Raw genomic sequence first — 27299 nt, forward strand, 5'->3', positions numbered from 1 at the left:
AGAAAAATTAAGCTAACAATTTTCTCAATAAAACAATAATTATCAAGTAGTAAATTGTAACTATATTGTGCCAAAAATTCTTTGAAGAATTACCAAGATCCTAATAAAATCTTATTTACTAGGATTTTTGTGTCTGGTACAAGAATCACCAGAATGAACTAATTTCTATTCATAATGAAAGGTGTTAGCCAAAACTGAGGCAAACATTTGTGAGAACAAATACTACCTGAGAAATGTGATAATATTAAAATTAAGTCAGTGTAGGTTAAATTCATCTGAGAACCATCTATGAAAGCTATAAAAGGTTAACATTTGCTAAAGGAAACCACATCAGTTACTACCAATAGTTGTACACTGTGATTTCTCCTTCCAAAAGTTTGTATTTTGTTCATTGATTTAAGTATGAATTACAGGTGAATATGTAGTATTCAATATTATTGGACTTCAATATTATTGGTTCTGTCTCTCTCTTTAAATAATGATTGCTAAAGCAACAGAAATTTCCAAATGATTTATCAGTATTTTGTTCCTGTCTTCTCTCTCCTCTTAGCAACCATTTTCCTATATTAAGAAGGGCATGTTTGAAAAGAGCTTTATTTTTTATTTATTTATTTATTTTTTGTCCTTTTCGTGACCGGCACTCAGCCAGTGAGTGCACCGGCCAGTCCTATATAGGATCCGAACCCACAGCGGGAGCGTCGCAGCGCTCCCAGCGCCGCACTCTACCAAGTGCGCCAGAGCTTTAACTCTTTGAGGCCACTAAAGGAGTTAATGGGAAATAGGATAGTGTGCTATGTGTCTTCTTCATCCTTGAATCCACAACAGATGGATGGCTCAGTGGGTAGAAATTTAACCCAGATTCAAATTCCATTTCTATTAAGCTGTGTAATCCTGGTAAAATTGTTGAATTTATCTAACCCTCAATTTCTTTATCTTTAATTCAAGATAATTCAATTTCTTCATCTTAAAAATCAAGAGAGTTTCTACTTTATGGGATTGTTTCAAGACTGAATGATTATAGATATAGATATAGAGATATATATACAATCTCCTCTCTATAAAGTAACACTGAATTTCAGACATCTTAGAAAAGTCATTTATAAAAAACACTTCGTATCATACATTGATATTACTAAACTCATACTTTTTCCTTTGTAGCCATTAAAAAATCGGATTCTATTCATGACTAATCTTATAAAACAAGAATATTGCAGAAATATTTTATATTGAGCACGTCCTTTTTTTTTAAACTTGTAATAAATTGACCTCTTTTTTACTTTTGTGAAATGAACATTGTAATATAACTAGACTTTTCTTTACTAGGATGAAAACATTTAGTTCATTACTAGAAACTAAAATTCTGATATTTTTCTAGCCTATTTATATACTTTAATCATTAAAAGGAACAAATTTATTTCAATGACTAATGATAAACCTTAAAATTCTTATGAAGGAGAAAGTATAAAATTCCAATTGTTAGTTAGAAATCAGTTTTTAAAAGGCTTACATAAATATAACTGATGCTGTTGGAAGGTTTTTAATTTTGAATTTAATTTCTTAAATAGATACAGGATTAGTAAGGTTATCTATTTCTTCTTGAATGAGCTTCAGTAGTTTATGGATTTTATCTAAGTTATATTTATGGACATAAAGTTATTCATAATATTCCCTAATTATTCTTAATTAGCTTTTTAATATCGATAGGATCAGTAGTGACATCACCTCTGTCATTTCTGAGATCAGTTTTTATATTGTCTCTGTCTTTCTCTTGATTATTTGGTTAGAGGCTTATCAATTTTATAAATCTTTGAAAGAAACTCTTTGGTTTGATTGATTTTTTTGTTTGTTTCACCTTCATTGGTTTCGCTCTTATATTTATTGTTTTCTTCATTATGCCTGCTTTATTTTGCTCTTGTCTTTCTATTAGTTTAAAGTGCAATTAGGTCATTGATTTGGGACCTTTGTTCTTTTCTAATATAAGCATTAATGTTATAAATTTCCTTCAAAGTATCACTTTACCTCCACCCAATGAATTTTGATATGTTGTCTTTTCATTTTAATTCAATTCATAATGTTTCTTAATTTCTCTTATGCCTTCCTCTTTGACCATGAGTTATATAGAAGTGTGTTATTTAATTTCCAAATATTTGGAAAGATATGACATCTGTCTGTTATTAGTTTTTGTTTTAATTCTGTTGCAGTTAGACAACATGCTTCATATTGTTTCAATTATTTTAAATTTGTTGAGGTTTGTTTTTTGATCCTATCTTGGTGAATGTTCCATGTGCACTTGAAAAGAATTTGTATTCTGGCAGTGTTGGGCAGAAATGTCCTATAAATTTCCTATAAAATTCAAGCTTGTTGATAGTGTTCAAGCCATCTATACACTTATTAATTTTCTGTCTACATTTTCATTGATTATTGAGAAAGGAATGTTAGAGTTTCTAATTATAATTGTGGATTTTGTTTATTTCTTCCTTCATTGCTCTATTGGTTTTTACTTCATGTATTTTGAAGCTCTGTTTTTAGAAAATTGATCCTTCTTTTATTATGTAATGTCCTTCTTTATTCCTGGTAATAAATCTACTACATCTGATATTAATATAGCCATTCTGGGTTTCTTTTGATTACAATTTGCATGATGTATTCTTTTCTGTTCTTTTACTTTTAACATATTGATTATCAATATCTTTCATTTTCAAGTGAGTTTCAAAAGTATAGTTAGATCTTCCTATGGGGCAGTCTTTCTTTTAATTGGTATATTTTTACCATTTATATTTAATGTAATTGATATTATTGTATTGAAATCTGCTATCTTGCTAGAATTTTCTGTTTGTTCCATGTGCTCTTTATTCTTTTTCTCTCTTTTACTGCCTACCTTTGAATTGAGCATTTTTCTTATTCCCTCTTATCTCTACTATTGGATTATTATTTATACTGTCTTTTTAAACATGTTTTTGATAGGCACCATAGGGTTTACAATATACATCTTTAATCATATTCTAGCCTCAAATAAACTCTAGGCCTGGATGGCTTCACTGGTAAATCTAACAAACATATCAGGAAGAAATAATATCAATCCTTGTTTGTCTGGCTGCTACAAGATCTTTGCTTTTAGATCTTAGCAGTCTGATTATGATGTGCCCAGGCATGAATTTCTTTGGGTTTATCCTATTTGGGGTTTGCTGAGCTTCTTGAATCTGTAGATTTATGTCTTTTGCCAAATTTGGGAAGTTCTCAGCCATTATTTCTTCAAATATTTTGTCTGTCATACTCATTCTCCTTTTCTTCTGGGATTTCAGTGATACAAATATTAAAACTTTGGGGATTGTTCCACAAATCCCTGAAGCTCTATTCATTTTTTCCCCCAACCCTTTTTTCTCTATGGTTCAGATTGGGCATTGTCTCAAATTCACTGGCTGCTTTCTTGGGTCATTTTTATTTTGCTTTGAACCTATCCATTGAGGTGTTTTTTTTGTTTTGTTTTTTGGGGGTTATTGTATTATTTAGTTCTACAATAATTTACATTTGGTTCTTCCTCATACAAAATTCATCAAGCTGTATATTAATAAGGGTAAATTCTATTATGCATAAATTATAGCTCAATAAACTTTATTTTTGAAAAACTGATTGATGCTGTGCTGTCTATTCATGGGTGTAGAGGGAGATGTGTGATGTTATTTTTCTAATAAGACCCTGAGAATTTGAGTAAAATAAAAGTAGTTGAAGTTAGCAATTTATACTTAAAAGCCATTGCATTTTTAAGTCTTAAAATATCCAGCAACCAAAAGTTTCTTCTGCATCTCTAAAGAGATATTCTAAAACCAATCAAAAAGCTTAATTTGTCAATACTACTGCTAAATATACTTTGTTATATTAGAACAATGGTTATCCAGTATTGAGAAATTTCTGAAACTTGGAGATCTTTTTCAGTCTTAAGAGAATTATACAGTGACACCAACCAAGGCAATCTCTGGGTCCCTTTTTCTCTTTTAAAAGGATAACACAGATATTTATCAAAAAACAATTCCAGCAAAAAGTTAGGGTAGCACCTCACGGGCAGTCAGGTGATTTTTTAGATGCTAATAGATAATACAGAAGTGTGAGAGAATAGTTTATCTCTTAAGGCACCAGAGTCAGAGAGTTTATTTCCTGATTTCAGAGTTATTGTAACATATAAGTAGTGAGATCTCATACATTTTAGGGCCTTTTTTTTAGCAAAATGGAATTTAATTGAATTTTCTGGTCAATCTTTAAGAATGCTGATAACCTCCTCACTAAAATGAAAGGTTTGAAATCAGAAATCTATTTATAAGTTCTCTCATAGCTTTAAAACTATTTTTGGCCTTTCAAAACTTCTACCCATTGTTTTATTTTATACGTCCTATTTGAAATGTAGAAATATAATTTATTGTCTTGAAAACATATGAAGCCATTGAACACTCAATTTTGAATAAAAATTCAAATTATCATGGCTTGCCTGGCAGTGTTAAGACTATTAGAAGATCAGCTCATTGATAGTTAGTTACTACACACTCTGAAAAACAGAATGTAGAAATGGGTTTTATAAAGGCTGAACTGTAACATATAGGAGGGCCCAGCCTATATAATTCTTCCTGTTAATACTTTAAGACCACTAATTGAGGAATCGGGGATTCTCACCACTGCACTTCTGTGGCTTTTAAGATAGTACTTGAGTTTTAAATACCCAAGTATTTTTTAAGACTCATGAGGGAATTACCTTAACAATAAAATTAGTTGAGCTCTTCTGATATTGCCTTTTTGTAAGAAAAAATTTCAGTGATAAAATTAATTATCGTTTTTCCTTGCTTATAGACTTCGCATATCATTTAAGTGGATGGTTCGAGCTTTCTCTGGATACTTAGCTACAGATCAACTCTTGCTTTTGTGGGATAGAATCCTTGGATACAACTCTCTTGAAATTCTTGCTGGTAAGAGTAAGTGCTTGTTTGTAAAATACATTCTGTGTGTACAGTAAGGCTCCTCTCTTTTCTAACATTCACCACCTGTAATTGGAGTTCAAGTCTACAGTTATTTGTCATTTCTAATTCAGGAACATTTAATAGATTTATCTGGCTTAAAAAACAAGTACTAAGGCTCTGCGATCTTGATATTCTGTCCTACTGCCCAACACCAGCCTATTCCTAGTCATCTTGATTCCCAGGAAAGCCCATTTTCCCCGCCCCTTCTCTCTCCTCTTTTAGTCCAACCAGGGTTTACTATCTCTTAGCACCTGTGAGGTCTATGAGGTCTATACTTCTGATCTACTGTGGACTCCCCTGGCTGTCTTAGCATTCTGTTCTGTGCCCCTTCTCAGCTACTGCATAAAATCCAAACAGACTGTGACTCCCTGAATAGCTGGAATCTCAGTTCTTCCAGACCTCAATTTATACTGAATTCAAAACCTTTTCCTTTTTCCTAACAGACTCTGACTTCTTCCCTGCTGGCTGAGTTTCTCCTTTAACGTATTCTCCTAGGGCAAAAAATATTTCATCTTTTTTTTTCCAGAAAGCCACAGATGCATCTCTTATTTAATAATTAAGCAGTTCTTACAACAGATATATGCCCAGGGCAATTGTGTGATAACACACAGGGCACATAGTTCTTATTAATTATATTATTTTGCTTGTCTTTTGCACAATAGACTATTATTTTTATCATGGGATTATCAAAGAATTCAAATAATAATTATGAGGTTTTTTTATAACCATAGGTGGAGATTAGAAAAGTTGGCAGAGTGTTCCCTTGCTGTGAGGTCTATAGTAATTGGGTGGCATTTCAAAAGGGAAAATTAGAGTAATACTTGTAATAAAGTACCATGAAGATAAATGTCACCCTTGGCATAATCAGAGATATCACTGATGTTTTTAACAACTCCTGGTACACTTCTCTCTTTATTTTTGTAAGCCCCTACAAGTATGAGTTAGGAAAGAATAGCTTGCCCTCATCTCTTTTGGCTGAATGATATGTATAATTTAGATAAAGGAATCCTAAAGGGCATCAGGTATAACTTCTTTTAAACATTTCTGACAAGCAGTCCTTATGCTCTGAACACTTTAGTGTTGAGTAATCCCTGTCTTATCAGGTGGCCCATTTCAGTTCTGGATAATATTGCTTGTTAAAATGTACTCCTGTTAAACCAAGGTCATTACCATGTTTTTTCTGCACTTGTATCCCTACCTCTCCCCAAAGTCTTCTATTTTCCAGGGTCAGTAGCCTTCTTTTCTGCCACTGTTTCTCAAGTGATAGGATTTTAGACTTTTCACCAAATAACTCTCCTCTGAATATGCCAGAAATTTTGAAGAGTGTTGTATGTAACAATTGGTATTACTTCAAAAAGAATTTAGAGCATATTAAATAAGGGAACTCAGTAAAAGTAAGTACTTTCTAATCATTAGAACTTTCCAAAAGTAGAATGGGCTCTTTAACTGTCACCTGAAGGGTAAAGAGGTTTTATACCTTGAAGAAATGTTGAAATAGAAAACCTTCAAGGCCTCTTCCAATTTAAATTCTCTCATTCTGTGCCTTATCACACCTAAGCAAACTGAAGGAAAAGAGGAATAAATGTATGTTGAATACTGTATATGCTCTAAGTCAGGCACTCTTCTGTGAGCTCATTATATTAATTAAAAAGTTACTGATGAATAGGTAGAAATGTAATCCACACTGTTGCATCCACCTACTTTTCCTGAGTGCTTTTTAAAAATCAGTAGGGAAGAATTGTAGAACATTTAGAAATGAAATTAGACAGATGGGAGCCCCCTACCATGGAATTCAAGTAAAGTGTAAATAATCTCATATAGATGTATGCAAATTAGTCTTGATTATTTCACACATTTTTGGTATGAGTATTTGGGGACCACCTTTTTTGATCAAGTGAGTTATTATATAATCTTTAAAAATATTTTATTAAATATCACTGACTTTAACTGTGACTTAATTAGAGCCTACTGAAGATCTGTTTAAAGCAAAGATGTCTTAATTGTTCCTCATAGAGTCGCTTAGAATTAAAGTAATGAGGATAGTTTAAAAGACCAAAAATAAATATTAGAGTTTCTACATTTCATAACGAAGCATGATTTCAGTTAAAAATATCCCGTAGTATAGATCTTTTCTCCTTGGCAAACAAACCTGTTCTGCGGAAGGGCTGGGCAAACCAAACATGAAGCAGGCAGAAAGGAACTTCTGTGATGTGACACCAAGATAAATAAAGGTTATGAGCACATAAGCATTTTGGATGCTGAGGTCAATTAGTGAACTGCTCTTTTTTTCCCTCCTCTTATCTACCTTTGGAAAAACAGTTTCCCATTATGTAAAACTCTTTCCTGCTACAGCAGAAAATTTGGCTATCGTGTCAAGCTTTCAGCAACTGTTCAATTATACACAAAAAGGAGGTAGTGATTATATTGCTTAGCTTCTAAAATGTCTCCACTGTACAAAATATGATTCCAGGTATTAGGAAGCTGTAAAGACTTGCTGGTTCACAGAAATGATTTTCTTTGATATTCTTGTAAATGTGAAGCTTAGTGACTATAAAGTACTTAAGTTTTCTCCTTTTACTTAAAGAGTAAATTCTTTGTCCCAGATCTCTGCGTCCCATGTTACATATTGAATAATCTCAGCTGACTTGACTTCTTAAATTTTGTTCTAACACCACCACTTTTTTCCTTCAGAATTTTCCTCTCTGACTAGTTCTTATGCTTTTTTGCCAGACTGTCCAAAATCTTTGTGCTACTAGTAAAGTCCCTGTACTTCCCAGTCACTGGTTGCACACTGCCTCCAGCTGGGGAAATTAAGAGGCTTAGCTTCTGACTTCTACTCCTCAGGCACAACCACCTACCCTGCCAGAGCCCAGAACTACCGTAGCATTATCCTTCATGCCATCTCTGGAGAACCATTCTGGGAGACAGCAGAGCAGATGATTCTTAGGAAAGCACACTGATTTTCATATCAGGGATGAGTCATTACTGCTTACCTTCAGTCTTAATAGCATCATCACATAGTGGTTTGATCCACAGGCTCCAGAGCCAGGGTCAAGTATTGGCTCTACTATTTTCTATCCACGTTACTCTGAACATATCATCTAGCTCACTATGCCTCAGTTTCTACATTAGTAAAATGGGGCTGATAGAGCTGGTGTGACAGTCAACCGCTGCTGTTGTTATTATTATTATTCCCATAGTAAAAATATATTTTAAAAACTATATGTTTGCATTAGCTATGCTGTATACCCAGGAACCAGTCTTCCAAATAATTTTGAATATTTCTTACCTTCAGTATTTCTAAACTTCAGTGACTTGTTGGGTGGGGAATGCATTACCATCACTGGTGATGGAAGAAAAAGGGAAGAAGTCAAGGGTTATCTCTAGGCAGTAGCATCTCCTTATCAGGGTTGCCTGCTTTTCACGTAGGTCCTTCTGTTGGTCATGACTCATTCCCTCACATGGGATTTTATGGTAGATTATGTATTAATAAGTATTATATGTTAGCACTAATCTTTTTTCATATGCATATGTTTAATGGAAACAATAATCCAAATATTGTTTTCTACTTGATGTATATTATTGACCTTCAAGTTGTCCTATAATTTTTTTTTCGAAGTCTCAATTTATTTTCCTTGTGGCCAACATTAATATAAATATCAGAGTCAATCCCACAGCAGCCCTTCCCACAGATATATCCATTTCTGGCATTCTAAGAAAGTCAATGCTGAGTACTAAAATATAAATATAACAAAATATTGTCAAAATACTTTTTAAGAAAAGGATTTATTGCCATTTTTCTGTCAGGGCACCTCCTTGGTACATATGAAACATGATCTGACATATTTAAAAATTCAGTCTCCATATAACTTTTCAGAAATCTTTTCATTGCAATAAGAAACACCTGCATCAAGATAGACTTTAATTTATAAGACAGCCATTAGATCTTCATGCCATTTTTAAATTGTTATAATTTAAATTGTAGGTATGAAAGAAACAATTTATAAAATGGCTTTTTGTTTGTTTGTTTGTTTTTTGTTTTTTTTTTTTGTTTTAAGTTTTATTTTGTCGATATACATTGTGGCTGATTATTGCTCCCCATCACCAAAACCTCCCTCCCTTCTCCCTCCCCCCTCCCCCCCAACAATGTCCTTTCTGTTTGCTTGTCGTATCAACTTCAAGTAGTTGTGGTTGTTATATCTTCTTCCCCCCGCCCCCGGTTTGTGTGTGTGTGTGTGTGTGTGTGAATTTATATATTAATTTTTAGCTCCCACCATGAGTGGATACGGAAAATGTGGTACATCTACACAATGGAATACTACTCAGCTATAAAAACGAATGAAATACTGCCATTTGCAACAACATGGATGGACCTTGAGAGAATTATATTAAGTGAAACAAGTCAGGCACAGAAAGATAAAATGGCTTTTTTTAAGACCACTGAATTTTGCTTTTTCCCAAAACTATGAGATTCAGTTTGTCCAGCCATCAGGCACTTTTCTCTAGAGCACACAATTTCCATTCATCCCAAAACCTTAATTTGGAATGTGGGAGTGCAGTCATGGAAAGCATTAGTTCTGAGCTTTCGTAGTGGGTTGTGGGCATAGCAGTAACTTTGCCAAGCTGATGAGTGGGCCAGCAATTGAAATAGTGTGCGTTCTTTTCCAGTCCTGGCAGCTGCCGTGTTTGCTTTCCGAGCAGTGAACCTGATGGAGGTGACATCACTGGCTGCAGCTGAAGTAAGGATAAGTTTCACTTAGATGGGATGGAAATAGTTTCTGAGAGACTGCCAGGCTCGGTCACTTTGTGTCTGATGCATAGAATGCACGTTACCCGTAGCCGAATTTTTTAATTTGGGCAAAACTTGTAAGTTCTGATTTTACCCAAGTAATATGAAATATTCAATTTCTTTAATTACTTGAAAACAATCTTCTTATGAAAGGGTCATAGACAAAATTATTATAGGAAACCATTATAACCATTATGGGAAATCAGACGACTAGTAATTTTAATAGAAACTATTGGGGCTTATGTTGCATTTTCTTATTATTGTTCATGTCCGTGCATTATGGTCATAGAACAAAGAAAAGCTAGTTGAGAGAGTTAAAGAGCATGTGTTTGGATGATAAAGTAAAGATACATCGGCTTTTTTGGTTATTTTTTATTGTGAGTTATTTAAAGCTGATTTCTTTTCCATAGTATAGTTTTTATCTGAAATATGGTTCAATTAAATAGTACTTACCATATTACTCTATTTGTTCTCTCTCACAGAAATATAAATTTTATCCTTAAAATAGCTGCCTACATTCTTTGTCTAAAGGGAAGAGGATGTTTATGTGTCTTGCAACTGAATAAACATTAGGTCTATCTCAAAATGACTTCCTGTAGTCCGTTACTCCTTTCACTAGAATAAAGGGACTAGGATTCATAATGTACGTTTATTTATAGAAGCAACTTGAAATGTTAGACCTCTTATAAACTCCTGCTACCTTGTATATTTGAAGAAGGCTCAAGACTAAAGTCCGGGTTATTTTCTACTTCATGTTTTAGCATATTGAGCATGGACTAACACTAAGATATTCAGAAAAGAGAAGGAAAGTTGTAGCTTTGGTACAGAGATTGAGGGCAAATCTGAAGAATTTAGAGTGTGTTGATGCCAAAATTACATTGTAATGGTGTTTCTGTTTTACCTTATTTCATGAACTTCACTTTGCTATTAATAATACTTTTTGTTTTTTGTTTCAGGCAGTTCTTGCTGACCTTTCTACTTTAAAAGTTATGCCTCTTCTTCAAATTTTTCTGTTTGCTACTGTCACCTGATCTTCTTCAAGGTCACTGACAACACATCTAATTTTCCATTAGAAGCTAATCATGAACTATGCAAACTCTGCATAAAACCAAAATTAAACTTTGCATATACGCCAATAAAGATCATGTTCCCTCCTCAGTTAAACCTAAGTAGTTTTTCACTTTTTGAAACAATAACTTTGCACACCAAATATTGCATTGCATGCTGCTGATTTTCAAGAGAAGGGATTCTGCTAGATTAAGCATAATATATATATATATGTAATTCTGACTTGTAAAAGGCATGAACAATATATGCAATAAGAGCTAAAGAAACTGTAATAAACTTCAAGAAGTAATGTAGCTTCTTGGACGATTCTTTTATGTCAGTTTATAAAGTTCTCTCTAGAAAATGTATTGTTTTGTCTTATAAGTTGCTCTTCATTCAGAGCCGGGGTGGGGTAGGGTATGAGAAAACTTAAAAAGATAGTGCTTAAAAGTAGGAATTCAAATATATTTTGGTGTTTTTAGAACTTTTCACTCTCCAGGGATTTTCTAGATTCCCTCTCTGTTTTATTTCTCCCTTAAATGTCTCTACTGAAGAAGGAATACAATTGTCTTCAGCTGGCAATATTTTATTCTTTGCTCTCTGAAAAGTCCAAAATGTCTGGGGTGATCCCTTCACACTTCTCAATCCTCAATCTCTTGCTTAGAAGACTTGATACTGCTGATGCCTGTTGCCAGGTTTTTCACGTTGGAAGTATACAAGGAGGACACCCGAAGGAATGAAGGGAATGAAGAATCAAAACCACATCCACTTTTGCTGAAGCTTCATTTAACAAGATTTATTTCTAGGGCAGAGTAGCTGAAAGAGACTAGAAGTAGGTAGTATACATTCATTCTAGAACTGTTAATACTATTATTATTATGCAAGTCATCAATCTTATTTTGGTCTTTATTATAAATGAAGGAATTTTAAATGATTAGGGTCAAACGTGTACAGATATGCCTATCTTTGCTTCTTTCTTTAGGAAAATATTCGTAAGCTTTTTTAAAAGGATTAATGTAGTGGTCTAGTACACAAGACTGGGGAATTATTTTATATTACTTCCTAAAGACCTACCATTTCTGTAATATGGAATACCAGTAAGTGGGGAAAAAGTCCAAAAACCATTGTCTTTCATTTTTAACTTCAAATTCAAGATACTGATTACTTCAATAAAACTCTAAGTTAGTAGATTGATACTCTTACTGATTGCCTAGAATTTTATTAGGTTTATCCAAATGTATTTCATGAGTCTTTTATTTTAGCAGTATATATTAGCAAATGTGTGAGGTTTAGCACAAGACTTCAAGTGTGGTGAAGTTTGGTGTAACTAGTTTATTAATTTGAAAATCTGTATTATATGCTTTTATTCATCAGGCACTTGACTTACTGAGGACTAAATAATAATTTATTCTGTGGTTGATTCTAAATAAACTCCATTTTCTGCTTTTGAAGGTGATACAGCTATAATCATATGCTTTGCCATTCTATGTGCCCAAATGCACATTCACCGAGAGAACAGCACATGCACACTTACGACTACCATCTCCCTCCTTCCCTCACTCTGAGAAAATGGCAAAACTATTAACAAGAAAGTGAGTTTTAAGTGATTAGCATCAAATGTGTACAGATATGCCTATCTTTGCTTCTTTCTTTGGCTTTTTTAAAAGGGGTATTATAGTGGTCTAGCACCCAAGACGGGGATTCTAGTTTAGGCTATAAATCCCTAGATAACTTAATCTCTTTTATCAGTAATTGGAGTGTGACAGACAATAGGAAATTATTGTATCTGTTCTGTTTATCTTACAGGATTGTATAGAACCAAATGAGAAAATATGTTTGAAAGTGATTTTTTAAACTGCATAGCACCAAGCAAATTATATGACATTGTTGGCAATTAATTATGTGTATGACATTTTAAGGTCAAGTGGTAGAAGATAATATATGAAGAATGCCCAACTTCATTATCATTTGTATCTTTTTATTTGATAGTTGAGACTTTATCTATAAAAAGTGAATGGACCATGCATGGCATATCTTTTTATTTGGAACAACTTGTCTTAACTGCATAGCACCCGTCACACTCAGCATGTTCTCTGTCCTCCCATTTCACAGGGAAGATAGGGACCATTAGGTTTGAGCTCCCTCAGTCTTCTACTTCAGAACTTAGTTTTATCTCTCCATGTGCCTTCTTGTCTCAAGAAGTGTCTAGTCTATTCCCATAGTTCTCTAAATCCAGATGTGATTGCGTCACTTACAATACTTAAAAAATTCAACAAACCCCATTGCCTAAAGGATAAAGTCCAGCTCTGTAGCATAGCTGGAAAAGTTCTTCACAGCTTGGTCTTTCCATTTCTATGTTCCCACGCTGATCCATCATCCCATACTTCAGCCTCTCCAGATTACATGCTGACCCTCAACCAGCTATGGCTATTCATTTCATCTCTATCAGAAAGATCTTCATTTTTCAAGGCCTCTCAAACAAATCTCCTCCATTGTGAAGATACCCTGGAGCCTATAAATTAGAGTTAATTATTCCCTTTTCTTTGTTGTTCTCATAAAACTGTTAATTTATTCTTGGTGCTTTTTTTTTTTTTTTTTTGGTGGCTGACTGATGCGGGGATCCAAATCCTTGACTTTGTGGTGCTTATAACATCGAGTGATAGTTTTTCTATATATGTATTCTGATTATGTCACTTTATTCTTGAGGCAACTTTCATTGACTTATCCCAGGTATGGAAGATGCAAAAAGAAATTTGTCCATATGTGTTTGTATCCCCTGACTTGTTTCAAAATGGTTGGAATCTGTTTTTCTTAAAACATGATTCGTCCTCCCTATCTAGTCTTCCTTCTTCCACAAAGGCTCTAGGTTTTATTTGGAGATCTTCTCACTGCTCCATGTGCTTCAGGTAAGGCTGACTCCCACCCTCAGGACCTCTGGGTTCTGGCCATGCAGTCATCATGTACCATCCCTCTGCCACAGAGATTGCTTCAAGATCAGTGCGACACCTAAGACCACCGAGGTCCATTAAACTTGATTACAAGGCTTTGGTTTAATCTTTCGGGGAAGCTAGATGTGAAAAAGAAAGGATGTAGGGTCTGGAGCTGCTGCAGCGCAGGAATGGAGACAGTGAAAAGCTGCTCTTTTGTCCTTGTTGATCTCTAGATTGCAATCCACCAGTCTACCCCTGGACCATTTTGTTACATGAGCCAAAACCCCTGGACCATTTTGTTACATGAGCCAAAACCCCTGGACTATTTTGTTACATGAGCCAAAAACTTTTTTTGCAATGAAAAGGTTCCTAACTAATGGTAGTTATTGTCTTTTTAGGTGACCCACTGTAATATGGGTATCATTATTTGGTACAGCACCTTTGTCAACATGCTGCTCAAACTACAGTAGTATTTTTTAACTTCTTTCAATCAAGACACAACCATGACCTTACAATGATGAATTCTGTGTTCCAGACCTACCAAGCTACCTGAAGTACCTAACATAGGTACATTTTTTGCCTTTGGCCCTTGGGTCAAACAGCTCCTTCTGCTTAAAATGCCTTTTCCTCCCTCTTTACCTAACTCTTATCTTGTACCTCAAAACCCAATTCAGGGGTTGCATCATCAGGGAAGACTCCTTCTCTTAAGAATCCTCCTCAAGGCCTAAATAGGCATAATCACATTAGCTTGTCCTTTTCTTCCAATAGACTGTGACTCCTTGAAGGCAAAAATTGTTTCTTTTCAGCTTTATATCTCTAGAACATAGCACAGTGCTTGACCCATAGTAAGTTTTAATAAATGTTTATTGACTGAACGAATGAAATATTCTAATTCACTAATTTTACTGACTGAACGAATGAAATATTCTAATTCACTAATTTTACTGATGAGGGAACTTGTTTTATTCAGAGCAAGTTAGTAATAACTAACATGTCCAATGTCACACAGCTGTTTTACCCACCAACTTGGTTTGTGGAGTTGCCTGTGGAAGTCTCAATTATTCATTTAAGTCAACTTTACTAAAAATTGTACATATATTTTATATGAAATAAAATATTTCAAGGATACAGTTCTCTAAGATTTGATGAATGTATATACCCATGTCACCATCACAATGAAGGCACAGAACATTTCCATCACACAAAAAAGTTATCTCTGTGTCCCATCCCATTCAATCCCCCATACACACATTTACTCCAGGCAACAGTTAATCTGTTTTTGTCCCTAAAGATTAGATCTGTCTTTTCTAGAGTTTCATGTAAATGGAATCATACATATATACTGTTTTGTGTCTGGCTTCTTTTGCTTGGCATAATGTCTGGAGATCCATCCACATTGTTTCATGATTCCTTTTTATTGCTGAGTAGGATTTCCTTGTATGACTATTTCACAGTTTGTTTATTCACCATTGTTAATGGACATCCATGTTGTTTTCAGTTTTGGTGTACAAGCCTTCATGTGGACATATATCTTCATATTTCTAGGATAAATACCTAGAAGTAAAATTTCTAGGTCGTATGTAAGCATCTGTTTATCTTTCTAAGAAGCCCTCTGAAGTGGTTCTACCATTTTACATTCCCAGCAGCAATATATGAGTTCTTGTTGCTCCAAATCCTTACCAACACTTGGTATTATGATGTTAGTAATTCTAATAGGTGGTTTTAATTTGTATTTCCCTAATGATAATGTAATGATACTGAGCATCTTTTTATGCTTATTTGCCATTTATATATATTCTTTTATAAAGTGTTCAAATCTTTTGCCCATTTTAAATAAATTATTTTCTTATCAAGTTGTAGGAATTATTCTGGAGACACTATATGGTTTACAAAATTTTCTCCCAGCCTATGGCTTTTCTCTCAATTTTCTTAACTCTCTTTTAGAAAGCAAAAGCTTTAATTTTGTCGAAGTCTAACTTATCTATTTTTTTTCCTTTATTGTTTATATTTTTTATTGTTTATATTTTTTGTGTCCTATTTAAGAAATCTTTGCATAACTGAAAGTCACAAAGATTTTTTCTTGTGTTTTCTTCTATAAACTTTATAGATTTAGCATATAATTTAGGTCTATGATCAGTTTTTGGGGTTTTTAAAAAAAATTTCTATGTGGTGCAGGTTAAGGGTTGAAGTTCATGTTTTTGCATATGGATATATATACACCATTTGCCATAAAGACTCTCCTCTCCCTTTTACATCTGCACCTTTGTATAAAATCAGTTGATCATATATATGTGGGCTGGTTTCTGGACTCTGTTTTGTTCCATGGATTTATGTCGTTCTTATTCCAATACTACACTGTCTGGATTTTTGTAGCTTTGTAGTAAGTCTTAAAATCAGATAGTGTAGGGCCGAGCCCGTGGCGCACTTGGTAGAGTGCTGCGCTGGGAGCACGGTGGCGCTCCCGCCGTGGGTTCGGATCCCATATAGGAATGGCCAGTGCACTCACTGGCTGAGTGCTGGTCACGAAAAAGACAAAAAAAAAAAAAAAAAAAAACATTAAAATCAGATAGTGTAAGCCATCTATTATGGCTATTCTAGCTTCTTTGCATTACTAAATAACTTTTACAATCAGCTTCTTAATTTGCACCAAAAGAAAAATGAAAAAAAAAATACTGAAATTTTTATTGAGACAGCATTGAATCTATAGATCAGTTTAGGGACAATTGATATCATAACAATATTGAGTCTTCCAATCCATGAACATGGTATGTCTCTCCATTTATTTAGGTCTTCTTTAATTTCACTCAGCAATATTTTGTAATTTTCAGAGTACAGTTCTTACACATACTTTGTTAAATTTATTCCTAATTATTTCACATTTTTTATGTTATTGTAAATGGTGGTTTTAATTTTAATTTCTAATGGTTTGTTGTTAATATATAGAAATACTGTTGATTTTTTTATATTGACCTTGTATCCTAAGACTTTGCTAAACTTACTTCTTCTACTATACTTTTTTGTAGTTTCCCTAGGATTTTCTACATATATAATATGTCATCTATAAATAAAGACAATTTTGCTTCTTTCTTTCAAATACATGTCTTTTTTTCCTTCCCTTATTCACTGACTAGAACCTGCAATAGAATACAGAAGTGTTGCAGCTCACCTAAATGAAATGTACTTGTTTCTTGAATAAGTGTAATAACTTAAAATGTATATGAATGTAATTGGCCAATTTAGGTTTAAAAAAAATAGGAGAAAGTGAGACAGATTCAGGAGGTAGGGATAAATGTTGACATACAGTGAAGCTAGATTGGGTAAGTTTTATGTTGCTAATGATCCAAATGGCTTCTTAAAATCATTCTTTTAAGCAGTTGCCTTCAGATATTATCAGTGCCTTTGTCATGTTAATTAGAAAATTGTGTTTTTATTACTTCTTCAACTATTCTTTATCCTTAAGACTTTTTTCTGAGACGTGTGGTGTGCATATATTTATTCAGCAAATAGTAAATGCTTACTCAGAGCAAGGTTCTGTGCTGGGCATTCAATGTGTATGTGTATTTTTGTGATTGCATTTTCAGTAACAAATGCGATAAGAGACAGTAATTCTTGGAAGTAGAGTAGTACTTCTCTATGGAAATAGAATCCTGGCACCACTTTCTTGAAGTAGTACCATTCTTCCTATTGTAGGAAAAACAATGATCCTCCAACAATGTTCATGTTCTAATCCTTGAAACCTGTGAATGTGTTACCTTACATGATGGCAGAAGGGACTTGCTTATGTTATTAAGGATTTTGAGATGAGGAGATTATACTGGATTATCAGGTGGGCCTAATGTAACAAAAAGCATCCTTATAAGTGAAAGAGAAAGGCAGGAGGGTTTGTGTTGGAGAGGGATTTGAAGGTGCTATGCTGCTGGCTTTGAAAATGGAGGAAGGAGCCACAAGCAAAGGAATGTGGACAGCCTCTAAAAGCTAGAAAAGGCAAGGAAATTGATTCTCCCCTAGAGCCTCCAGAAGGAACTCAGCTCTGCTAAAACCTTGATTTTTGGACTTTTGACCTCTAGAACTATAAGACTAAAAATCTGTGTTGTTTGAAGCCCCTAAGTGTGTGGTGATTTGTTACAGCAAAAAGAAGGAACTAATCCACTTCTCTGCAGACAAACTAACTATAACATATGGGAGTTACAAATTCCATTACTTTAATTCCCTTTCTCAGGACATAGGTGATTCTACCCATCTGATTTCTGTCGTGTGGTTTTTATAATGATCAAATGAGATAAAATATGTAAAAGTATTTTGAAAACTACCTTCTACTGCTCTGGTGCTGATAGGGAAAAGACCAAAAAAGTTGGACAAGTGTGATGGAGGGAGAGGTGTTAGGGGAAATGTATCACCAAGTCCTAATATTTCCTTTCATGTGGAAGGATATCACTGGTGTAGTGCTCCCAGCCTATAGCTGGCCCTCATTCCCTCTTACCCTACAGAGGAGTGAATTGTATTATTGATGAAGTTGGTAAGAGAGTGGGCAGTAAAGCCAACCTCCTCTCATCTTTTGGGATCTAGCTGCCCACAGTGAACATATGTTCTGCACTTCTGCTCTATTTCCTGAGCTTAGGAAAGTCTGGATCCCATGGTATGGGACTGGAGGTGGAGGGAAGGGATAGCTGCAGTTGTTTGGTGCTGCTTATGACTAAGTGTGTAAGTCAGACACTCAATTTAAAAATCTGGTTCTTGCTGTAAAATTAAGTCACATTCCTTGAGATTAACTTTATCAGTAAGAAAGATGACATATCATCTTTATCTGCTTTCATCAGCCTAGATTTTAATTTTCTTTCTCAAGTACTGCAGAGCTCAGACAGGAGGAAGGGTGCTGTTTATTGGACTCCAAATATCATTGAACAGGACAAGGAAGTTGAGGGTTGCAAGAAAGAAACTATAGTGATGGATCATGGAATATAAGATAGAAAAGAAGAGAAATGAAAGGTAAGGAGGAATTGGTAATGGACATGGATAAAGAGGTAGACAGATTTAAGGTCACAACAAAAATTAAAAGCACTTTTGAATAAGGGGTACTTTTGAAGGCAGGTGACTTGGAAGGTTAATAATTGCAGTCAGAATAAGATATTTGCTTTTGAAATTTTGGAGATGATGCCATTTTGGTTGATGCCAAGATGTAAGCCATGATGAATGGCTGATGTAGAGAAGAAAACATCACTGAAAATAAGAGGAAGTCAAAAGCCAAGAGTCTATGACGTTAGATGGAATCATCATCAGCATACATGCTGAAGTCACCAAGAAGGATGACAAGAGTAGGGATAAAGAAGAAAACTTGAAAGCTTAGCTTTCCTGAGAATAAGAAGGAAAGACCCAGAGACTACTAGTAGGTTACAGCAGCATGGAACAGGAAAAGTGGTATAACCAGGTGGCATGAGCCTCAAAGGAGCAGAAGAGGGTTGCAAGAGGCAAGAGGGAATAACACTCTAAAACTGGCATTGAGGAGGAAGCTTGCACTGAAGCACTTTGAATATGAGAGTAAAAAAAGGGCTGCAGGGAAACTGTATCTCCATGATATGGCCTGTTTTTAGCTAAGTAAGAGGGTGAATAGAACCTCCAGAGAAGAGGTTGAAAGATAGAACCTCCAGAGAAGAGTTCATTGATCTCTCACTGGGAATTCCAAGAGGTAGAAGGGAACGGTTTACTAGGGAGAGGAATGGGTGGGGGGAGGATTAGGTCAGATTAAGAGAAAAAAGTGTAGGAATTGATGTTTGGGAGCTTGGAATTCTGATGGGGAGTGAGATAAATGGGTGTGAGGATGGACCTATCCTCTCAGAGGTGACTCGGCAATAAGCCCTACTGCTGTGGTCCAGATCATTCCTGTCTGTGGTGGGGCAGCTGCTCCCTCAGGAAGGCTGTATGGTCTAATTATAGTCGCCTGCTTCTTTAGACAGCAGGAGTTGTGGTGGTCTTTGCTCTAGCACTAGTTTGACGACTCAGCTATTTCTTTTTTCCATCTAGTGAATTTGGTTCTCCTTTCCCTCTTTTGGATTCTGCCTATTCATTGTTTCTCCTTACTCATGGCATGGGGAGGGATTATTTTAATTACTCAGACAAAAGGATCCCTCCTTTATAAATGGAATCATTGCAAAGTTTTTTTGAAATAGAAAGCAACAAATTATCTCTAATATGCAACTCTTTTTGCACCCGTAGCATGCAAGGTATTCCCTCAAAAACTATGGTGATGGACTGACCCATGGAGAGAGAGAATGCATGTGTTTAAGTGAGAAAGAGAGAAAGGCATACTATTTTTTGTGTTGATGGGCTTCCTCCCCTAGTGTAGGAGGAAACTGAGTGAATGAGTATTTCATGTATGAGCATATAAAGAGAATGGAAAGAACTGAATACATCTATTGAAACAAAGAAGATTTGGGTCAGAAGGCAGCTAAAAGGACTCTATCCTGACAGTGGTTTCCAGCTCTGTCAGACATTTAGATAATGCCAGGCTGGTGATCAAATACAGAAATGTTGTCGGGGGCACTGTATTAGGAATAGGAACTCTACTCTCCCGGACTGAAGGCCAACCTAGCACTCAGCCCTAGGACAAAGTCAGTGGCCTCAGCCGGAGAATAGGAACAACACCCTTCTTGACCTTTCAGACTTCTCTTATCAATATAAAAATTCAACCACTGTGTGAGGGCACCTCCCGCAATATCAATAAATTTGGGAAATGTTTCATACTGTGTTTTCCTTGTGGATGTTTACACTCCACATTAGTCCATTATAGACTGAGAATTCCTGCAGTAAAACAACCTGATCATCTCTGCTTAACCCCAAACTTTTTAACATCACATATACACAAACTATTAACATCTTGCAGATCTAGTCCTCCTAAAAATACAATTTGGGGAGATTTCCACATCTGTTCAAGATGGATACTATGGACTGAATGTGTCCCTCCCAAAAGCCATATGTTGAAGCCCTAATCCCCAATGTGATGGTATGTGATGGGCATTGGGAAGTAATTAGGTTTAGAAGAGGCCATGAAAATGGAGCCCCCATCATGGGATTAGTATCTTTATAAAAAGAAGAAGCGACTGAAGCTCTCTCTCCAAAGAAGAGATCATGTGAGCACACGGCAACATGACAGCCACCTACAAGTCAAGAGAAGAGGCCTCAGAATGAATCCTTCTGTGTCAGCACCTTGATCTTGGACTTCTCAGCCTCCAGAACGGTAAAAAAATAAATTTCTGTTAAGTCACACTGTCTATGGTATTTTGTTATAGTTGCTGGAGCAGACTAAGACATGGAGTAACCAGAAACAGATTTACCCTTCACCTGAAGCAACTGAAAATCAGACTACACAAACAACAACAAAAAACAGTTCTCAAGTCATGGGACCTCAAGTACAAAAAACAGTGAAGCCTTATGATTGCCCCAACTTACTGCCTATCGGAAGTTTCCGTGATGGAACTTAGGAAGGAGGAACCCATGAAGAACCCAGGGTGCTTGAGTTGAAGAGATGGGATTGGGAGTCCAAGGGGGCCAAGGAAACAAGAGTCTCATAGGACAGAGTATCAGAAAGGAGAGAGCACAAAGAGGGAAATCTAAGGATCTGCAAAAGATCCTCCTCAACAAGTCAGTTGGGAGCTTTACTTAGAGTATGAACATGAGGAAACTACCCCAGGCCAAAAAAGAACTACTAAAAAGGATTAGAGGGCACAATCCCTTGAGCTCACACAGGGCCAGGAATAGTGCCTGTTCCCACCAGTCAGAATGGAAAACCTCATAATTTATGAGGCATTGGGTAGAATACTCAGAAGGGCTTTGCCTCATTTAGTGGAGAATGCTAATCCTAGATTAGATGCTGTTCTGGGCCCATCTAGCAAAGCTTAAAAGCAAGACTCAAGAGTATTTAATGGTGCTATAGAGTGAGTGTCCCCCCACCCTCCTTGGGGCTTAATCACCACTAACTGCTGTGGGTGGGAAATCCTGTTACGGTAATTGAAAGCGGGGGCCTTGAAGAGATGAGCAGATTGTAGGACCATGCTGTAGTGAATGGATTAAAAATGGGCTGTGGTTCAGAGGGCTTTAAAAGGAGAGTACATGACTAGCTATCTCTCTCACTCTCTCTGCTCCTTCATTTACACAATGTGATACTCTGCCATCACTGTTGCCGCCACCAAGGCTCTCACCAGATGTGTTCCCTGGACTTCGGACTTCCCAGCTTCAGAAACTGTAAGCAATAAATTTCATTTTTTTTATAACTCACCCAGTTCCAAGTATTTTATTATAAGCAACAAAAATAGACTAATGCAAACGGTTTCCAAGTAACTTCATCCCAGAACAGGGCTTAAGACTATTTATAAGAATACAAATATATACAGCATACAACAAGGTAAATTTCACAATATTTGGCATTTAATAAACAATTCTTGCAAAGAAGCAGGAAAATTCAACTCATAATAGGAACAAAATCACTAAATCAAAACTGACTGAAAATGACACATGATAGAATGTATAAACAAAGACATTAAAACAGTTTTTATAACAATGTCTTATATGTTCAAGAAGCTGGAGGAAAAATTGACCGTGTTAAGTACATGGAAGATAAAAAATTTTCCAAATTATTCTAAAGGAAAAAAACAGTGTCTGAGACAAAAAATAACTGGATGTTTTCACAGATTAGACATTTCAGAAGAAAAGTTTATTGAATTATGAAGACATTACAATAGAAACAATCCAAAATAAAACACAGAGAAAGACTAAAAAGAAAATGAAAAGATAATTAATGAGCTGTATGTAAACTTTAAATAACCTAATATACTTGTAATCGAAATCTCCATGTGGTTTCTCTGATTGTATTCAATGGTAGAGTCGTCTGTCAGTGCCTTCATGCCTTAGGCGCTGAGGCACCTGGCAGCTTCTCGCCAGAGTGGGGGACACTGGGCAGGGTTACTGGGGCTACAGGCAGGACCTCAAGCTCCTGGCAGATGTACTGGTGCACTCAGTGCTTCCTTCACTGAAGTGGGTGATCCTGGCTGGGAACATTGGGGTCTCTATAAGGATTTCAGGGTTCTGGGAGCAGTACTATGGCAATCAGCTGTAACTCCACTAAAGTGGGCAGGGTCGCTGGGGTAATGGGCAGGAACATGGACCCCTTAAAGAAGCATGCGGGCACTCTGCAAGATTCTCAGCTGGAATGGTCAACCCTAGGGGGGGAGTGAGGGGTAGGGGTGGCACTGGAACTGCAGTTGGGACCTCAACTCCCAGGAGAGGTTCTGAGACTTTCTGAGGCCCCTCAGTTGTATAGGCAACACTGTGCAGCATCTCTGGGGTTGTGGGTGAGGTCCTGGGCTCCTGGGAGAAGCATTGGGGTGCTCTGCAGCTCCTCACTTAGAGTGAGTGACCCTGGGCAGGATTGCTGGTACCACAGTCAGGACCTTGGAGTTCAAGAGAGACCCTGAGGTACTCAGAAACTCCTCAGTTGAAGTGGGCAACTCTGGGTGGGGTCACTGGGAGTTCAAGCAGGACCCTGCACTCCCAGGAGAGGCACTGGGGTGCTCTGCAGCTCCTTAGCTAGAGTTGACAATACTGGGTGAGGTCGCTGGGGCGACTGCTGGGATCTCTGATTCCAAAGAGAGATGTTGGGGCACTCTGTAGCTCCTCAGCTGAAGTGGGTGACACTGGGCAGGGTTGCTGGGGCCTTGGGTGGGACCTCTGCACCCCCAGGGGAGATGCTGGGGAGCTCTGCAACTCCTTAGCTAGAGTGAGTGACTCTGGGTCAGGTCTCTGGGGCTGGTGGGAAGAACCCTGTGCTCCCAGAAGAAATGCTGGGGTGCTCTGCAACTCCTCAACTGGAGTGGGTGACTCTGGGCAAGGTCTCTGGGGTCATGGGCAGGACTCTGCATACCCAAGATAAATGTTGGGTTACTCTGCAGCTCCTCAGCTGAAGTGGGCCTCTCTGGGCAAGGTTGCCGGGGTTGTGGGCAGGACCCTGTGACCCCAGGAGGAGATGCTGGGGAGCTCCATAGCTCCTGAGCCAGAATGGGCAAATCTGGGTGAGGCTGCAAGGGAAGGGAGGACAGATATCTAAAAAATAAAGGCAAAATTTTTCCAGATTCAATGAAAAATAATAAGCCTCATATCCAAGAAGATCAGCAAACCCCAAGCACAAGAAAAATAAAACTACAAGAAGATACATCATAATAAATTTGGTTAAAACTAGTGGTAAAGTGGAAATTTTAAAAGAAGTCCTATTCTGTAGAGAGGAACAAGGTTAAGAATGACAGCATATTACTTGTCAGAAACATGCAAACTAGAAGACTGTGGAGCAATATCTTAAAGTACTGGAAGAAAAATATTGTCAGTCTAAAATTCTTTACACAGTGAAAATATCTTTGAAAAATGAATATGAAATAAAGATTTTTTTTACACATACACATCACACCACGTCAGCGATCTTAGCTTACATTAAAAAACTGGAAGAATACAAATGGCCTACAGGTATATGAAAAGATGCTCAATATCACTCACCGATCATGAGGGGACTGCACATCAAAACCACATTGAGCGTGTGTGGTGTCACCTCGTACCTGTCTCGATGGCTGGTATCAAAAAAAAAGAAAAAAAAGTGTTGGTGAAGATGTGAAGTTGGAACCCCTTTTACACTGTTGGTAGGAATGAAAAATAGTGCAGCCTCTATGGAAAACATTATGGAGGTTCCTCAAGAAGTTGAAAATAGAACTACTATCTGATACAGCAATCCCCCTTCTGAGTATTTATCCATAAGAACTGAAATCAAGATCTCAAAGACATATTTAAATTCCCATGTTTGTTGCAGCATTATTTACAGTAGCCATGATTTGGCAACAACTTACATGTCCATCAATGGATGAGTGGACATAGAGGAAATCCTGCCATAACATGACAACATGAATGAACCTTGAGGACATTATGCTAAGTGAAATAAGCCAGTCACGGGCAAATACTGCATGATTACACTTACATGAGATATCTAAAATAGTCAAACTCAGAAGCAGAATGGTGATTTTAGGGGCTGAGGGATGTTGAATTGGAGTTGCTATTCAGTGGGTATAACGTTTCAGTTATGCAAGATAAATAAGTTCTAGAGCTCTCCTTACAACATCGTGCTTATAGTTACAAATACTGTATTGTACAATTAAAATTTTAAGAAGGTAGATAGCATGTTAAGTGTTTTTACCACAATTTTTTTAAAAAAATAAAAGAGGAAAAAAAAAAAAGAGAGAGAAACCAAAAGTAAGTAGAAGAGAGGAAATATAAGGGCTGGCCTGTGGCTCACTTGGGAGAGTGTGGTGTTGATAACACCAAGGCCGTGGGTTCGGATCCCTGTGTAGGGATGGCCGGTTAGCTCACTTGGGGGAGCGTGGGGCTGACAACACCAAGTCAAGGGTTAAGATCCCCTTACCAGTCATCTTTTTTTTTAAAAAAAAAAAAAAAAAAAGAAGAAGAAGAAAGGAAATAATAAAGATCAGAGCAGAAATTGACGAAATAGAACACAAAAACAGAGAAAATCAATAAAACAAAAAGCTGATTCTTTGACAAGATCAATATAATTTATAAACCACTATCCAGACTGATCAGGGAGAAAGCATAAAGGAAAAAATTACTCATATCAGAAGAGAGAGATAATATAACTACAGGAGGTATAATGAACTACTTTATGCCTATAAATTTGACATCAGGTAGGTTTAGCCTTCCAACTCTGATTTTTTTAAAAGTTGTGTTGGTTTATTCTCGATTCTCTGCATCTGGCCAAAAACCTGTGTGTGACTTTTCAGGACCAACCATGGGCAATGACAAAGGCTTTACCTGGCAGGTCTCAAGGGAGGAAGCGGGCCTCCCCACCTCAGACTTGGGGCCCAGCCAGTGTGTTGCAGGCTTGGAAGGGAGCTGGAGTCATGGACTCAGGTTCCCTAGCTGGCCATCCTTCTACACACAGAGCACCCTTTATTAGTCACAGTATGTATTTTGCCTTTGTTGTCAGATTATGGGTCATGTACATCTTTTGACAGAGTTTTCCCTAAGTTTCATATTTTTAATGCTATTGTAAATGCTATTGTTTAATTTCGATTTCTGATTATTTGTTGCTATTACATAAAAATATAATTAATTTTTGTACTTTGATCTTGTATCTTAAAATCTTCCTAAACTTCCTTGTTAGTTCTTGAAGCTTTTATGTAGTTTCCCAAATATTTCTACATAAATGATATTGTCTGTGAATAATGACAGTTTTACTTCTTCCTTTCCAACATCAATGCCTTTTATTTCTTTTTCTTATCTTTTTGCATTGGCTAAAACTTAGAATAAAATTTTGAGTAGAAGTTGTGAGAGTGGACATCCCCACCTTTTCCTAATCTAAGGAGGGTAGCATTTACTCTTTTCCATTAAGTATGGTATGAGCAGGAGATTTTGTTAGGTTGGGGAAGTTTCCTTCTCTTCCAAGTTTGTTGAGGGTCTTCATTAGTAATTGATGTTGACATTTGTAAAAATACCTCTTCTGTATCTATTGAGATAATCATATCGTTTCTCTCTTTTAGTGTGTTAATATGGTGAATTTGTAAATTGCATTTGAATAATTTGGTACAGTATTGCTATGGTTTGAATGTTTGTCCTCTCCAAAATTCATATTGAAATTTAATTGCCAATGTAACAGTTTTGGGAGGTGGGGCCTTTAAAAAGTGATTAGGCCATGAGGGCTCTACCCTCACGGATGAGTTTAATGCCTTAATAAAAGGACTTTCAGGCATGGGCTCCCTCTCTTTGCCCTTCTGTTATGGAGATGCAGCAAGAAGGCCCTTGCCAGGTGCCAGTAATATTGGACTTCCCAGCTTCCAAAACTGTGAGCCAAGAAATTTCTGTTTTTCATGAATCATATGATCTCGGGTATTCTATTATAGAATCACAAAACAGGCTAAGACAAGAACATATAGGAAAGCCACAATATATTTGATTCTTTCCCTTTATCATCTATTAAAGCAATAAGTTGGTTACTTATTCTTCAGAGGTGGTCATTTTATTTATTTTGTAATGTCACTGGGAACTCATAAATTTAAACATGGTATTTTATGGATTTCAGTCCCATAAAATATCATTCAGTTTTTAATCCTTATTAAAGTTCAAGTTGTCCCATATTTCATCAGTGACAGCTCTTTCAAGGAGGCTTCTGAGTTCTCTTGATATGACTCTAATCATCATTGAAAGTTTGCTTGCTGTCTGGTATGACAAGTCCATCTTGTACATTTTCCACCCCAAACCTGAAATCAGCCAATTCTCCAAGAAGTCCTGGTATTGTTTAGCAGAAAACAGTATTTCAAGGCCACCATCTGGTTATTAGGGTTATTAATTGCTATTAGGTTGGTCATTGTTACTTGGTCTTCTTAGGCATTCAGAGATAATTTTCAATTCAAATACAGACTGTGTTTTTACTTAACCTCTTCTATAATATATATTGTTTATGTATTAATAATATTACTAAATCTATTAGTTAAT

General features: G+C 36.3%; 1 protein-coding gene across 2 annotated transcripts in view; it reads left to right on the forward strand.

Annotated features, from left to right (window-relative positions):
• The window catches only part of TBC1D19 (TBC1 domain family member 19), a 154081-nt gene extending 142960 nt beyond the window's left edge, over positions 1-11121 (forward strand). For both annotated transcript variants that reach the window (XM_063108149.1, XM_063108150.1), the window contains 3 exons: positions 4837-4952; positions 9672-9742; positions 10749-11121. In XM_063108149.1, coding sequence (XP_062964219.1) covers positions 4837-4952; positions 9672-9742; positions 10749-10823 — 262 coding nt within the window. In that variant the 3' untranslated portion in view covers positions 10824-11121. The remainder of the gene's footprint in view (positions 1-4836; positions 4953-9671; positions 9743-10748) is intronic.
• Positions 11122-27299: the final 16178 nt, after the last annotated feature.

Source organism: Cynocephalus volans, chromosome 9 (genome assembly GCF_027409185.1).
Source record: "Cynocephalus volans isolate mCynVol1 chromosome 9, mCynVol1.pri, whole genome shotgun sequence".
Taxonomy (NCBI): Eukaryota; Metazoa; Chordata; class Mammalia; order Dermoptera; family Cynocephalidae; genus Cynocephalus; species Cynocephalus volans.